The sequence below is a fragment of the Poecilia latipinna genome, unplaced genomic scaffold, assembly GCF_001443285.1.
Source record: "Poecilia latipinna isolate Pla-1442-1.1 unplaced genomic scaffold, P_latipinna-1.0 Scaffold2434, whole genome shotgun sequence".
NCBI classification, from domain to species: domain Eukaryota; kingdom Metazoa; phylum Chordata; class Actinopteri; order Cyprinodontiformes; family Poeciliidae; genus Poecilia; species Poecilia latipinna.
In genome coordinates this window covers 52,905-70,325 of record NW_015115050.1, presented here as the reverse complement: position 1 = coordinate 70,325, position 17,421 = coordinate 52,905, and the positions used below count along the sequence as shown (strand labels likewise).

Here is a 17,421-nt window from a genome sequence, read left to right as displayed (position 1 = left end):
AAACAATGCTGTTAAAAGACTTGGAAAAACAGAAAAAATCCAGAATAAGAGCAATGCATCCCATTACTGGATGACAACGTGTTAAAGAAAATATTGACTTTGGAAAATTCATGCCTGGAATGTGTCATATGCTAGCCCGTCACAGTCGGAGTATAAGCATGAATCATAAAGACCCGAGTGAAACCCAGCTTGTTCCAGCTACACCATCGCTCATCAGCTCCGGGTCGCCATCTTCCTGGTGTTGTTATTTCAGCATGTTTTGACACATTTCTGACAGCGGACTAATCGGTGAAAGATAAAAAGCAGCCGCTTGAACGTTGCTGCACTCGCGCTCGGTGCCGTTCGTGTTTGACACCGGAGTCTGAGCGGGGGTCAAGTTGGGGTCAGAGGAATTCCCTCTGCAGGGAGGAAACCTCTCGCCTGGTACCAACACTTGCTCACTTTTCTTTCCAGCTCCCCCCCATCCTCCACCCTTCTAACCTCTCCTCTTCACTGAAGCACATCTCTCTTTCCACACAGAGGGAGAGAAAACATTTAGCCACACGCTCGAGCGCAGACAACGTGAAAGCACAGGCTTGTGAAATGTTCCAGTGCAGCTGCTCTTGACTCTTTATAATGTGCTGTATTGTTTTGGAAGGATTTAAAGGGAATTCCCTGACCCCTCCTGTGGCAGCGTTTCAAACGCTGTGGCTGCAGCCATGATGAATAGAGGACACTCAGACTTGAAGATGACGTAGCTGAGAAAAGCGGACAAAGCAAATATTTCGTTTCATTTTACCACTCAGACAGTATATAGCAGTTATGTCATCTGTCTCGACTTATTATCTCACTGTAAGCCTCCTTCACATCCTGAGGAACCTGCTGACTGCTCTTTGCTGCAGGTTATTTTCTTTTAATAATCAGTTATTCTGACAACTAATTAGATAAAAAAAGATTCCCACATTCTGCAGATTTTTCACTTAAGCCTTTTTCAAACGTTAGAAATACATGAAAAGATACAAATTCCCTTTTCAAATAAGAAAATAAATCATTAACATGTGAAAACATTAATAAAGTGCAGGGCTGATATACTGAGTATTATTTTGAAATAATTGATAAATAATTACAATGTGATTTACAGATTTTCTATTTACAGAATTTGAAGCAGGTTAAGAGTAGAATATATTCACAGACAAATATGGATTTATCTTAAATATATTTTTGTTTAGTTGTGACTTAATTAATGCTTTAGTACGTTGTTCTTTCGGCAAATGGCCTTTTTTGAGTCTGTATGCTCCAGTTAATGATTACTGAATTACTAAATCAATTATCAATAATCGATTTAATCTCGATCAGTTGTTTCAGCCTTATGAGACGATTTGTCCTTTAACGGAGCGATGGCTGCGTACAGAGAGATCTGTGCACTTACATGTGTGGAGAAACCTCGTAGAAGTTGACGCCGCGGTATCGCTCCATGTGGTTCTTGGTGTAGATCTCCAGGTCTTTATACGGGTTCACCGACACCAGCACAGAACCGATGTAAGTCTGAGGAAAAGAGAACGAACCGGTCACATTGCAATAAAATAAAAACGGTTTTATAAGAAGAACATGTTTGAAAATTGTCAGCAAATTTCTTACATGTGTAAAGTATGGCTCTAGAAATTAATTTAGCTCAAGAAAGACTGTAAACTGTATTGAATTTTAACAAAATTAAGAAAACTCAGAATCCCTCTTTTAAAAATAAATAAATAAAAGGGCTTAAACACATTTGACAAGGGTTTAAATTATAAAATTTAATCTCAAGAGGTCCAAACGCCCGAGCCACAAAAATAAATGATTCATTACAATAATGTTTTCAAGATTCTAATAAGTTTCAGAAATCTTAAATTGCTTAAAAAAAATTTTTTTTCAATACAGAGCCATACAAAACTTTTTGCAATTTACAATTAATTTATAGTTTAATTATATCTTACAATTAAATTTACAATTAAAACCAAATATTTTTGAATTTCAGATTCATTTAAATGTCCCAAAGCAGCTTAAGAACTGGTGGATGGTTCTGTTGTACAACGAAATGATGTAGACCGACTTTCACAATACAACTCAAACATGAAATCTTTTACTTTAAAACTAACTCTCACTTTCACAGTGAGAGTTTAGTCTTTTTTTTTTCTTTTTTTTAGTCTTTTTTCATCTGAAAATTGTGACGCTAACAGAAAGCTGCTTCACGAGAAACGTTGAAAAATAATCGTGTTGTCTCAGTATCCCTGCGAAGGCTCATTCCACCTCCAGGAAAAGAAAAAAAAAATATGTGTCTCATTAGAGAAAACATGGCACTAAACTTAAATAATCCCATAAAAATCAGGAAAGTTTTGCCTAATGTGTGCCGCTAGCCCTCGTCATTGACTCACATAGATCAGGTTCTCCTTGAAGCGTTTCCGCAGGTTCTCTATGAAGGCCGCCTCGCTGGTGAAGTTCTCCAGCAGGACGAAATCCTGCACTCCCACCCGGTCTCTGGCTGTCAGGGCCGACTCCATCATAGCCCGGACCCCGTCACTCGCCACCACCTGCAACAAGAGAGTTTGTTAGTGTAACTTAAAAAAATAATACAACCAGCGTTATTCTTCAATGTGCAACACAAAAACCAGCGGAGATAAATTAGAGTCTTCAATTTCCAAGAGTTTTTGTGACGGTAATGAGCAAATAAGAAGGCCTGATTGAAAGTCAACCAGCAGAAGAAGAAAAAGTCGACTGTAGGACCAGGACAGCAGCAGATGGAAGTAGTTCTACAGTCGGTCATGTCAGGTTCAGTAAAACTGCATCATTTATTGTTCGTAAGGAACACAACTTAAAGATTTTAAGCTAAATTATAGTGTGCTAAAAAATTCACAGCAGCTGTTCATTCTCAGATAAAGCAATGCTTAACGACTCAATCTCTTCATGTAAAACAAACAAAAAAAAAAACACACCTAGGTTTGATTCAAAGATGTAGGAAATTATAAGCCTTACTTAGTAACATCTACAAAATTATAAAAACAAAACCTGGAAGCTTTGACCCTTGTTATTCATAGTTAAACACATATTAATTATTGCTGTACTCATAAAGCTGAACAGTCATGGAGTAATTGTAGTAAAAAATAGACGCACTGAAAAAAAAAAAAATTAAATCAGATTGTGAGAAGGATAGAATCACTTTGACCTGAACTGACCTGATATGTGACGGAAACACAGAAACAAAAAATCCAGGCACTGAATGCAGCATATCGAGAAGCTAATGTCAAATTTAATTATTTAGTGCATTTAAAAAACCCGCATCAGACGGTCAAAGTGCTTCACAGTTACATCCACAATGGTAAAACAGCAACAAAAGTAAGTAAAACACAAAATCAGGATTTAAATTACTATCAGACATATCTAAATGATACTAGAGTCTGAGTGGTACGGGCAGGTAGAGGTGAGATATATTTCACAGCAGCACGTTTAAAACTTTAAAAGTGAGCAGAAAAATGTCAGCGTTTGTGCTGGGAAGAAGCAAATGGTTCAATATTCCGACCATAACAACAAATCTACACCAAATGCATAAACGCCACAGTTGGCAAACTACAACTGTGTGGATGTGAATGAAACAAACACTCTGTTTTTGTTGGTGAAAGGCTTGTAAGTGAACTTCTCACTTCTAAAAAAGTGAGATCGAGCCGAGCCCAGATGTGGCGCCAGAAGTGTTGTCCCCCCAAACCAAAGGCAAAAAAAAAAAAAAAAAAAAAGACCCACCCCGGTTTCACTTGTTTAAAAAAGTATCACCAGACAAATTTAGCATCAGAAGTGCAAAGTCAAAGCGCAGCACTCACATGTCTCAGCTCATCGAGGCGTTTGCCCAGGAAGCCGTTTTCTAAAATAGTGGCTTGAGTTTTCCGCATAAGACTGGCCAAGTTACCGACATCCATTGTTGAGATGCAGTCAGCAGTGCAAAGTGCAAACTGAAATAAGTTGGAGGAGGAAGGAGCCAGGCTGAGGACAGGACACACAGTAGCACAGCAGGTGTTGTTGTTGTGTTAGGCAGTGCAGAAGACGTCTCCCTCAGGAGGCTACAGCGCAGACTTGGATTGAGAAAGAGATGAGAAGGCTTGAGGGAGGACAGAACGTATTAATTAGAGCAGAGGGAAAAACAGGAGAGCGAGAAAAGGGAAGGTGAGTCTGACGGATGCTGGGTTGGGACTCCAGTCCAGCTCCATCACTGCTTTAACCCTCCTAGAAACTCCTCACTGCAGCCATCTTGAGGCCCATTAAAATCTCCACACACACACACACACACACACACACACACACACACACACACACACACACACACACACACACACAGAGCATCTTATTCAAGTTTCACCCAAATATGCAGAACTACATTTGATCTCAGCCCAAGTGTTCGGTTGGTCTTCCCCAGCCTGAGTTGGTCCATGTCCCTGAACGCATCGTCCGGCATCAGGACAACAAACCTGACACAAACAGCAGCTTCCTGAGCCTAATAACATTAGCTAACACTGCCTGCTCCATTTGTGCTCTTTAATTAACTGAACCAGCCTGTAATTTGTCTTCACAGCCTCTCAAAGAGGCGAGTGGCTCGCCTGGGAGGGAAGGAAGGAGGCTGCTGGAGTCTCTCTCTCCTGATGCTCATTCACTGTTGTCTCTTTCAGGCTGAAATCAAAGCTGTACAGCAGACAAAAGGTCTTAAAAACGACACAAATTCAGGGTAAAACCTTCTGATTCAATCCCCAGCCATTTTCAGTACCGGTAAGAGGTTCAAAAATAAAAAAAAGAGGAAGTTTAAAAGATGTAAAAAGGATCAGATAATTCAGGCTGCTAAAATAAGAGACAGACATCAGCCAGAGCTGCTCGTTTCACTTTTTGATCATTTCACATCCAACTTTTTTTGGATCAAAATGATATCAGATACCCAACCATCAATTACAGTTTCAACACCATTATATATGAAGTATATTATAAAATAAAAAACTTATTCCTTTAGACTTCCCTACGAAGAATAAAGTTCTCTTGTCAACCTTCCAACACTAATTTAGACAAAAGAAGATATTAAAACTCAACTAAACAGCTTGATAGGCAGATATTTGCAAAGATGAGGCTAAATTCATACAATTTGGCTTCTTTATCTAAATAACATTTCACCAATTGGCTTTTATGATGAACTGAATCTGGTTTTAGCAGGAAGGATTTGGATTGCTTATTGAACAATTATTCATTTCGTGAGCATGGAATCAAATCTAAAGATGAAGTTTGGTTTATTTCAGATCGTCTCTGTTAGCATCAGGTCATAGCAAATCTGGGTTTTGGTATTTATGTCTCATTTTGTCTTTTGGTGTGAAACATCCTCATACTGCGGGGATATGCAGCGGATTCGCTCTCATTTTAAGCTTTTAGAAACAAACACTTGATATAACTCATCCTCTCAAGACATTTTCTGATTAAACACGTCTAGTTCAAATCCTGCCTGAATGATTTATTTCCATAACGTATAAATGATCCTTTGCTTTCTTAACACCCATGTTATCAGTGCTACATGTAAAAACAAAGTAAAGCAATGAATCAGGAGTGTAAGGAGTTGGGAGAACACCTCTGGGGATCATAATTGTGTGTTGATATGCAACTTTATCCCACACAGCCGTGTGTCTCCCACCACTCAGTTCTGTTTGGACAACATGAGCTCTGGTGACCTATTGTTTCACACAGAAAACAGCAGCTGTAAGCGAGTGTGTGTCGCTACAGCTGAGTGTTTTAACATCCTGGTAATCCGTCACCACTTTGACTTCATTTTATTTGCTCCTCTCACCTCCCAGTAAAGGAACGGAGCTTCTATGTTCAGGTATTTTACCAGTTCAGATCTTTGAATTCAAAGGCGTTGCTGCAGCTGGAAACGCGACTTCCTCCCCAGAGGGTTTGTTCCTGGGAAAGACTAAAGTAGCAGCAGGTTCAGGCCAAATGTGAATAAAGAACCAAGCAGATTTTACTGTAAAATGGAAGAAATTTTACATGAATTTGCATATTTTATGGAGAGACAGCCTAATTAGAGTGTTCAGCACATTTCTTATTCTTTAACACATCCTCCTCTGTGTCGCGCTCCATTACTTCACCGTTTCCCAATTCTTCTTTCACCGTTTGGCTTTCCTGAGGGTACCGCAGATCTCCACCCGCTTTCAGGAACTCAAGGCGTACGTGCCTGCCCGGCTGCCACTAGTCGTCATGTTTTCCAAATCCTGTTCAGCAAACAGAGCCGCTCAGAGCCAGGATGGAGGGAGGAGAGCTGAGAAGCTCCCACGCTTCTGAGATGACCGATCGCTAAAATCACCATCGCTCAGACCAGGGCTGAAACGACTAATCAGATTCATCGTCAGCCGATTTAGTAATCGCTAATTATTAACTGGAGTATACAGGAAAAAAGCAGAGCAGTAATTGAGCCAAAACTGTGCAAAAATATATACATTTTGCATTTAAGTTAAAAAGAAAATATGTTAATATGTTCTACCCAAAAGGTTATAAAATTTTTATTTTCTTATTCTTATGAAAAAGGAATTAAATTGTGTCTTTTAATGCATTTCTAACATTGTATAAAAAAAGGCTTAAATGAAAAATGCGGAACGTGGCAATTAATAAAATAATCAATAAATCAATCATCAACTAAAATAATTATTAATTGCATCCCTAGTTCAGATTGAAATATCTCTACATCATCAGATCTAATGTTATTACTGCTAATCTTTGATTGTCTCAACATAAAGTAGCTCTTAACACCAACTGTCTCCACATTTACACTACATGTTCATGTGTGTTATACTTAGACCTTATTTAAATGTCTTTTTCAGTAGAGTCCATCCACTTCTAAAAGGGGCAATTACCAGATTTATGTGCAGTAAAATTACTGTAAATGGAGTGTTATAGCATTATGGAATCAGAAGAAAAGAATTAAACCATTACGATCAGAGTTAAGTAGCAGAAAGCCAGATTTAGCCATTTAAAACATAATTGGACTTATATTTGGAAAGCGTCGCCAGCTGCACACTTAAAACAAACTTGTTTTGCTGCTTGTCTGGAAGACCACAAATGTTAAAAGGACTGAGTTTATTCAGCACTTTTCTGGTCAAACTACCACTTAAAGCGCTTTACGCCGCAGCCGCATTCACACAGAGTTCAGTAGGAAACTTGAGGTTAAGAGCAGGAGCACAGAGGCAGGAGACACAAGGAATTTAACATGCAACCTTCCAGTTGCAAGAGTCGACCCACTGGTTCAGACGATTAAAGTTTATTACTGGAGAGTCAATGCCCAAGATGCAAAAAACATATCTTGCAAAAGCATTCTTTTCAGTTTTTTTTATCAGCTTGCAGCTGCAAACATCAATATGTTTTATTGGAGTTTTTTGTGAAAGACCAACACAAAGACATGCATAAGTATAAACAGGAAGGAAAACAATCCAGAGTTAAAAAAAGAAAAACATTCAAAAATCTGAAAAATGTGGTGTGCAAATGCATTCAGCCCCCTTTACTCTGATTCTCCCAAATAAAATCCTGTCTAATTTCTTCAGAGCAATCTGGTCAGTTAGTTAGTTTTGTAGATAAATACCCTTTCTTGCTTGTTGTCAGTTTTCAATTTTTATTGTACACAGACTAATTGGAGAATAAAAAACAACTCAAGGATCAATCTACAAGCAATCTACAGCACAACTAAGACAGAAAAACATGTAATTATGATACGATGGCTGAATAATACTCAAAAAAGTCAATTTTACATAATATTCATTTAAAAACCCCAAAATATGAAAAGGTTTAGGAGTTGGCAGTACTTTGAAAGGACTCTGTGCATCTGAACTGGTTGGCTCAATAATTTAGCATAAACTTATGTCATGTTCAATAAAGCTTTGTATAAACCAATCAGACCCCAAGGCATGTCAGCCAACTAGAGTGCAATGTGTAAGCACATAAAATATAAATAACATATGAAAAATGTCTTGTTCTTTCTTGTTCACATGATTTTCAAAAAAAAAAAAAAAGTGTGTAGATTTGCCTAATTTAACTGCTCTCTCAACATTTTGCCCCTTTTTCCACATTTTTCATCTCTGAATCAGATTTTTGGCACTGATTTCTCCCCTCATCTGGTTCTGCACTGGCTGGTTTAAACAAAAGGGCACAGACTGTAGAAATAAAGACTTAAATTTAATTCAGTCTTAATTTCTAAGTGACTGAGGTTTTAAGTGAAAGCTGGAGTAAAGCTAAACGCACTGTGACCCCAGAAGCTACGCATGAGCTGCTGGTTTTGTTAGGATCACAAGACAACCACAACATTTTATAAACAAGGAAGTGATTAAAAAAACAAAACAAGGATCTTTTGCAGAGCTTCCAATCAGTCACGGTCTCTCCAAGCTTGTGTGAATGTGGAGTAAGACATATCCCACAAGTCTGTGCATGTAAAGCTGTCAGCGCTCGAAGCGTTCTCCCACCGCTCACCTGCACAAGATGCAAGCCGTATTACCATTATTTTTTTAGTATTACCATAGAGACGCTCCTCCAGCAAGTTCAGATCTCTCCACATAGCGTAACAACGCTCCGCAAAGCAGTCAAACAGGTGGAGCGAGCAAAAATTCACCCCACATCTGAGGGCATGTGGGCCAAACAAGCTGGCAGCAAATAAAATCCTCCCAATTTCCTTCCACAAAAATACATTTTAAACTATTCACATTGTTTATTTACTCTATTCTCTACTAGCCATGTAAGGATCCAGTTCATAAAAACAGGCAAAACATGATACTGGTTTTCACAAGGAGGAGACAAGATTTGAGATTTAATTTTGGAAAATCAAAGGATTCTAACTTTTTTCTTTCACTTATTCATAGATTGTGTTTCTATGCTGATCTAATATTAATAGGCAAAGTGCACAATTTTTTTTTTTAAATCTTTCAAATCTCCCGTCATGTCACGGTTGGTGTGCTTGGAGACTAGAAGGACATTTGTGTTGAGTAGCAGAATGCAAGCTAGTTAATCAACCAGCTAATTACTTGTTAGACTCACTGGTTTTTTTTCCTTGATGAAAAGTTCCTCAGAAGTCATCTAGCTGTGCAGAGGTTTGCTAATTAACCCTTCAATAAATTCAGGTGTGTCGAATCAAGGCAACATTTAAAACATGCAGGACATTAAACCTCTGGTTATGACTTCAGACGCCACTGCTCTACAAAGAGCAGAACGCAAAAAGAGTTAATGCTCTGCCCAATCAGCATGTTTACATAAAAACTGCCGACTCCTGTCCTGCACAACAAATCTGTGCCAATTCATCAAAATCAAAAGAATAACAACAAATATCATAAAAAATTTTAGAACTGCAATATGTTATCAGGCTGAACTCAAGAGATCAAATCTTACTCCTTTGCAATTATTTCAAACTATTCTTAAGAAGTAACATCTATTATCCAGAGGCAATGCTCCAACATTGACACTGGTTAGAACTGACCTGATGGTTGGGTAGATTGAGTTCAATAAGGAACATTTGTTACATTTTCAGCTGATGTGCTTCACTTTCATACTTAACTGTCAACCAAACTAAACCCTTTGAAAAATATGTTTCACCCTCTCGCCTGTGGGGGCGCTGCACCAAGAACCATTGAAGGAAACAACATGAAGAGACATCGAGTGCAACTTCCTTCTTCACAAAAGGTAAATAAAAATTGAGTGACATCAAATTTTTTTAAAGATTTCTCCATCTTTTAAAAGTAATTTCTCCCACCAACATTGGACTAGCAGGATTGTTTTGGTTGTCTTTAACCAGAATCCTCTGCGCTACAGTCGGCTTCTTGTTTTTCGAGCTGTCTCCGGCCTGGTTGGCTTTAGCCAGCACAGAGTTAGTCACAATATTCTCAACTGTTTAAAAATCGCATCTTTCTACTCAAAATGTTGTCACACAACCCATCAAAAAGTTTGGAGATCTCTTCACTGCATTTCTAATCAAGTGATGTTAGCTGAATCTGTCAAAGCAACCAGGCAACTAAAGAACTACTTCCTTTCTTACTCCAAAATAAAATTTTCCAACATGGAACCACTTACCTCAACAAACTAAGCCGTATTTTGACAAAAACTAAATAGTGTTTCAAAAGAAAAGGTACTTTAATGTCAAACATGAAAATCAAGAGATCTCCTGCCACACCCCTACAAAACACCACCGTCTACTTTCATTAGAAAGAATCAGTTCCTGTCCTAGAAAACAGAGGTAGCGGATACTTTTAACCTACAAGTTAGCATTAGTGAAGAACAATTTGTCATTCAAACAATCTGCGAGAATCCACCAACTTACCTGACACCAGCGAAACTCCATGGAGAGAGGCTGCTTTGTGGCTTTCATATCATTAATCTTTACCCTCAGCCTGATTACATTCCCTTTCTGAGCAAAGAAAAGCTTTTCACAACTCAAGTTTGCCACAGTCTGCAAAGTGACAACCGAGGAAAGCCTGAAGAGAATGAGGCGAGCCCAGTATCAGCTTGTGAGCTGAAGTCAAATGCCTCGCAGGCAACAATGACAAGTGTGTCAAGAATTTCTTGGAGTAATATGCAACTCTGGCATGCGTCCGCTATCTGTCCTGCACATACATACCCTGCTGAGGCTCAGTGAAGATTTCTGATGCGGATGAAATCCCTATGGATGCAGAGGCATGTCCCAAAGCATGAAAGAAGTTCTGACCCGCTATATCCAAAGTAACAAGCAGCTAGAATCTACTTCACATTGACACACTGACTCTTGGGTTCAGTGAATGCAAGAATGCAACAGAGCTACGCAACACCACTGTGTGACTGCCTCGCCCTGGGGCACTGCAAACACACACCCATGCAGACACACTCAGAAGTGAGGGCACTCCCTTACAGATATCAAATAGGTCCAACATCACTGTGACAAATACGAAGCAAGATGTGCAAAGATGCTGAGAGGAGACAAAGTTAAAAAAAAAAAGAACAAAAAAACCAGAGCAGGTGAGCATCAAGTTATTCAGTCTCACCTGTTTCCTTCAAGTCCAACAAGGTACCATCAAGGTTGTTTCACAATCTGAAGCACAGTGTGGGAATCTTACTTCACAAGTCAGATGAAAGTAACTTCCCTCCTAAAGATTAGTTCTTACCCGTTACCTCTAATTGCAAACTGACAAGTCCAAACTTGACCGTCTCTTTTGCGATCAATCACCCATAAAAAGCCTCCTTGTTAACCACATCCACAGCAACTTTTTCCTCTTTTTCTTACCAAAGGTCTGTATTTCATGGCTCCAGCCCAGCTCTCCTGCGATCCGGACTTACTCTCGTTCCCACTGTTCCAACGGCCCGGCTGTCAGGAATGTGGCCTCCAGCGCCGCGTCACGACCACTATTTAACCGAGAGTTTGTTTTTAGAAGCTCTCCCCTTCGTCCTGAGAGCCAGCTGCCATGGCTTCTCCTCTTACTACTGCTCTCAGGCTCCGAGCGCACACCTCACTCTGCCTCCTCTTCCTCTCACCGCGTTCACCCCGTCTTCCTCTCCCTCCCTTTGGAGGAAACAGTCCCTGTGTTTTTGTGACACAGAACCCCCCCCCGGTCCTTTCTTTTTTCTTTCTGTAAGTATTTTCCCTTTTGCCCCCTCCTCAGTCCAGTGGACAACTAGACTCTAGGGGGGAAAGATCGAAAGCATGCTCCTCATCTTCTTATCGTGTGCACAAACACACATCTGGCCCTAACCACCACTGGAGAGAAGAAAGAATGAGAGGGAAAAACTGCATGCTGATGCCACTGTGGTGAGGAGTGTGTGTGTGTTTTTCTGTGCACGCATCCAAACTGAACCATGTTCGCCTTCTTCGGTTCCTCGCCTCCACTTAAGACTTTCTACTGGCAGAAATATGGCCGTTGCTCATTGTATTTAGCAAACAAACATCCCATATGCACACGAGAGAATTTGGCATTGTTCAATCAGCATCGATACAAGGAGGGTAATTTGTCCAGACCAGTGCAACATGCGCACGTACACACCCGTCCGCTGCAGATCAAAGGTCTCTGTGGTCTAATGCATCTGCTTGTTAACACTAATAACATCTGGCATCTCACAGGCAAGGGGCGTGCGTTGCTGTGAACCGAGGAGAGCTTTCGCTACACTTACTGGACTGCGACATGGATGTTGGTACAACCTTAGTCATCATTTAAATACAGTGTAGATTTGATAATCTTACAAGCCACTTGAAGCATTTAGTGGTTTTCTCTGTACTCCGAGGGCAACGGACAAAGTTTTGAGACTTAAAGAGTAGCGTTGGACGTATTTGACATGAAGAAAATATGTGATCAAGTTATATAAAAAACGGCAAACCTTTAGCTAACGCCAGTGAGCTGGAAATGAAGTGCTCTGAAACAACATTTTAAGAAAGAAGTGGAAAAGCCAGCATTGGATTCTGGTCAATACTTTTGAAAACGATTATGTCATAGACCCACCTCTGACTCGCAAACCTGCCAGAATGTTTTATGGAGGTGGGAACTAGAGCCTGCTAGGGAAATTTCAGAAAAGTAGGTTCAGCCAAACACGTACCCTGAAAAAGTATTCAGTCTTGACTTGAAAGTGCTTGATATGTTACAGAAAGTGGGGGGGAAAATGTGTCATACATTTCTTATTCCAACTTTAATAACAGGCAGATTACACACGTTTTACAATAGTTTACACTAAATACCCCAAATCCTAAGATCTTTAACAGAATAGAAACAAGCTTCAGAAGAATCTGATAAACAGTGAAGAAGTTGAAACAGGTCTTTGAGATGCAAGTATTGCTCACACTCATACTGTAGTGACGAAACAGTTGTGATATGTTGTGCAACCCCAATAGGCATTAACATGCATCCTGTGCGGATACAGATACACTGCAGAAACCTCGTGCAGTATCTCTGTCAAATGTAAATAAATTAAGACATAAAACATGCGTTCTTCTCCTCATGTAAATCGATATGGTTTACACTAAAGTCCACTCATCTTTTGCAGATTTATATCTAGGATTCATGAGTGAATAAATGAATTTTTCCCTGAAGAAAGCTAGCCACGACTTCTTGCTTTGATGGAACACTAAGCTGCATAAAATAGTTGTTTTAAATGGTAGAGTAACAAGATATTGCAGTGGGAGATCTCTCCATGCTCAAATGATCATTCTTGTCCTGGGAAGAGCCGTCTCGTTGGTTTCTGAGCAAATCCACTTAAGCTACTATGAGGCATGGATAACAAGGTGTGTACCATTGAGGTGATGTTGCACAATAAACTCTCTGTCCAGGGGAAACTTTTGCAAGAATAAACAACTTCAAAAGTTGTGTTTTCGGTTTCTCTGATTTGATCCAACAGGATTTGGCTTGCTTTACTTTACTCTCTGAGGTAAACATCTCCTGAACAAGCTTTGTGACAGAACCAATCAGCTGCAACCTCACATCAGGAGAACCGATTAAAGCGGGACAGTCTAGTCAAAGCAGCAACAGGCAGCATGTTCAAAGAGAGGAGCGCCAGCAGGAAAGGCCAAGTTTTATAGACCTCATTAAGGCGTCTCGCTTCTTTCTTGTTGGTCCGACAGAATAAGCCTCTAATCCAAACAATTAGCACCTGCTTCCTTTGAATGTTGCCTCACCATCTCACCACATGCATTTTTAGTAAGAAGAAGCAGAAAGCGATGTGGAGAAGAAGACAGTATTTGTAGAGAGGTTTCCATCTCTCTCAAAGCATCTGGTTTTACCTCAGTCAGCTCTAGCGAGGCAAAGTCTTCCTCAAGGTTGTCCTGTTCTTGCTTTTAATTAATTTAGCTGAAGGTGCTCAGCCCCGAGGGCAAAGACCAAGTCTCCTTGGGAGGAACAAAGCCCCTTTTCAACACCGGTAAACCAAGCAAGAGATTCCAGTACTTATTTGCCATCACAACTCTTGACAGCACCTCACCATTATGTAACTTTTAAAAGTGGAATAATTATGTAATGGACATCGACAAATAAGGTTGTGTGGAAAAATTTCACATTTTGCACATTTTTTGTGCTTCCATTTGGGTCTCTACTGCTTATAAAAACAACCCAAACACAAACAAAAAAAAGACAATCAGCTGTTTATAAGACTAGCTAATAGTTAAACCACATTAAACAGGCACTGTGCTGTTACCAGAGACGAGCAGAGCACCGAAAGATTTTTCTCCAGAAAGAGAAGCATTACAAGCTATTCAAGAAATTACTCAAGAGCAAAAAAGTATTAGGTATCCAGTAACGCAACAAAACATCAATCATTTTTAATATTTTAAAATTGCATCATCAGCTGGGCCAAAACATAAAGCTATGTGGAGAAGACTTTTTGTTCTACATTCAGTAAAGTTGCTCAGAGTAGAGTAACCAGAAATGTTACCAAAGTAACAGTATCAATAAAATCAATCAAGTAAAAAGTACAGCACAAAGTAAAAATAACCCTAAAAGTTCATTTTCTCCAAAAAGTTACAGCAGGTAAATGTAACTGACTAAATGTAACTAGTTACGACCAAACTCTGGCCGTTGCCTAGCAACCCCAGCGAAGTCCACTCCTGTTACCTAGCAACCCAAGAGGCACTCCAGGACGTTTGGTCAGGTTGTTTTACCACTGTATGTGCAGTGCAATGGCTGTTGGAAAGGAAAAGTGTTTTGCTGCTGATTTATCATTCACAAACGACTTGCTGCGTTGTTGGTTGTGCTGGAGGCTCCACTTCTGCTCATCAAAAATGTACCGTTGTATAATTGCGAATCTGTTTGCAGCCATTTTCACGTGCAAGTGTAAAAGTTGAGTAAAAGCAGCAGCTCATTTTGAAAGAAGATTAAAAATAATAGATAGAAATCATCAACTAAAAATAATTTTGCGGAAAAAAATGTGATGAACATGTTTAGGCTCATCTTAACCTGTTCAAGGAAGCATGGTAGGCCACCTTTAACTCTTGTCAAACAGAAGTAAAGAAGCAGAGGACAACGTTACACAGTCTAGTCTCTAGCATGCCCTCTACTGGCCACCTCGTGCCTTTTCTCCTCTGCAGACATTGAAGCAGCTAAAATATCTGAAACAATAACCTGTGTGCTCAGCGGTAGAAAGAGACAACAAACCCTTCATGTGGGTTACACTGCATTCGTTCCTTGCCAGTTTTATTCGACGGCCCCTTCCTCCTCCATTACCAGCACATTCAAAGCCTCTGCTGCAGGAATCTGAGTAATGCTTTCCAGATGCTCTCACTCTCTCCTTTCATGCGTGTCTCACTCTCACCACAGTGTGAGAACGCCGTGGTCAGACGGAGGGAAGCAAGCACTGATACAACACCAGATAGCGGATAACACTTGTTACACAATCAACAGATCCTGCGAGTTTCAGTCGTTCATCCCTGCCAGCCACTTCTGGCTGAGGACTGAAAAGGTGTGTGAGTGTGTGTGTGTTTCACGCTGAGGCAGCATATTTCAGCTGCGCTGCAAGAGAGGAGGGGCTCCATCTGACCATCACTACCTCACTCAGCTCTCAGACTTTAATACCTCAGCGGATCCTGGCACAGGACTGAACATCCAGCACACAACCTCCAATACAGGGATCGTACTTGCTTAGTGTCCAATATGTGCATTTTATAACTAGAAATCTATAAATGATGGGGCATAAAACCACAGACAGGCTATAAATCCATGGAAACAACACAAACACTGGTTTACACCTGCCATTTGTTCCAGGGTGGAGCATTCAACCACAGCTCTGATAGCCTAGCACTGCAGCAGGTCCATCCACTTTACAAACAAAACTTTGGTCACTCTGCCGTTAATCATTACAGGATTTTACTTTGGTCCTGGTGAGCATTTAACTGTGGCTTTTAAGTGAAACCCTACTCTTAACTTTAGGAAGAAAACAGTGTTTCTATTTGCATTTTTAAAAAAAGGGGGGATAGTTTTCAGGTCAGCGCATGCGATCTCAGTTCCGTGGGAAACGAGAAACGAGAGCCTGACTTTCCCCTCAAGCTCGAAGCCTCCTCTCTCCCCATGACTTAAATTCTTCTTTCCTGTTGCACTTCCTGTTCAAAGTTTGCTCAGAGTCGTCTTGGATATAAATAGCAACTTTCCATCCTCCTCGCACTGCGGGCCCAACAAAAAAAAAAACTACAACTTGTAAAATGTGCAGTGTAATATGATACACATCGCTCTGTCATGTTTAGCAGCTGCTAATGTGGCACGGCAACGTTACAAAGCTAGAAGATTTATCTGATTCAAGGTGTCCTCTCAGCAGCCAGTAGGCTGTGAATATATTTCCAAACTTTCCAGACTTTATAACAGCTCATCATTGACTTATTCACAAATTACAATCAGTGGTGCAATGCATCCAGTTGAGTCTTTATGCACGTTGTTTACAATTAAATAAAACCAAGATGAAATGTAGTTAGGGCTGCTTTTACAGAGCAATTTTAAAAAGTCCAGTTCTACTAAAAGAAATTCACCAAACTAATAAAATGCATTTTATTGCTTAATGCAATGTGATTCAAACATCACTGTCAGTCTTAAATTTGAAGTATGAAAAACTTTTTTGTAAAGTGCAAACACAGATGAATCATTTCAAATAAACTTTTAAAGATTAAAAAGAAAACGTTAATGAGGCAATTGTAAATAAAGCTTTTTATATTTCACTTTCAGTCTTTATAGTATGGAAAAACATATTAAAGTAGATATTTCTAATCTACTTTGTTTTTCTTCATCGTGTCATTACTGTTCTTAATCAAAAACTACATCCAATGTTAGCTGACAGCCCAGATTCTGTACTAACAATCACAGATAAAAGTAAGGTTTTTGCAAAGACTGTCAGGTTTTCATTATAAAATAAATGAATAAATAAGAAAATCTTTCTTCCCTACACAATGATGCACTATTTTAAGATGGTTTATTACATATTCTATTGAAGTTTGTGGTTCTAACATCAGAAAATTAGATAAATATTCAAGTGGAGCTTCTGCAAAGGGCTGTATCTACCAGAAATAACATGCCATTACCAAGTCATGAGCTTATTTTTTATGTTTATTAGTCTGTATTGCTGCTAATGTGTTTTATTTGTGTCTTTCTCATTTCCTCAGGTGAATTTGTGCAAGAACAACAACAAGCCGTCAGTAAGATGAGCTCACTTCCTGAGTTGCATCACCAATCTGAGCACACCCTTGACTCCAAGGTTGCACAGCTCATTTTTAGCCGATGCTGTAAAGGTTTCATCCTCCACAGAAAGAATGCTGATAGACACTCAAGCTGAAACATCAGTAATACCACTCCCTCACTGCTGATGAACAACACTAAATCACAATCATCTTTGGCGCCGCAGAGATTAGCCTGGAACTCAAAGATCATGGTGGAGCAGTAAGGCAGATATGTTAACGTCGGCTCGTCCAGAGCTAAATCAAGATGGACAAATTAAAGA

General features: G+C 39.7%; 1 protein-coding gene across 6 annotated transcripts in view; it reads right to left on the bottom strand.

Annotated features, from left to right (window-relative positions):
* LOC106937769 (unconventional myosin-Ic-like) overlaps positions 1–17,421 on the bottom strand; it is a 60,145-nt gene that overhangs the window by 19,401 nt on the left and 23,323 nt on the right. For 3 of the 6 annotated variants that reach the window (XM_015019441.1, XM_015019445.1, XM_015019446.1), the window contains 2 exons: positions 2,391–2,546; positions 1,409–1,524 (listed from right to left, as the gene is read on the bottom strand). In XM_015019441.1, coding sequence (XP_014874927.1) covers positions 1,409–1,524; positions 2,391–2,546 — 272 coding nt within the window. Of the gene's footprint in view, positions 1–1,408; positions 1,525–2,390; positions 2,547–10,318; positions 10,426–10,615; positions 10,741–11,254; positions 11,498–17,421 lie in introns of those variants that run through there. The other 3 variants (XM_015019443.1, XM_015019447.1, XM_015019442.1) reach the window with 3 other exon arrangements.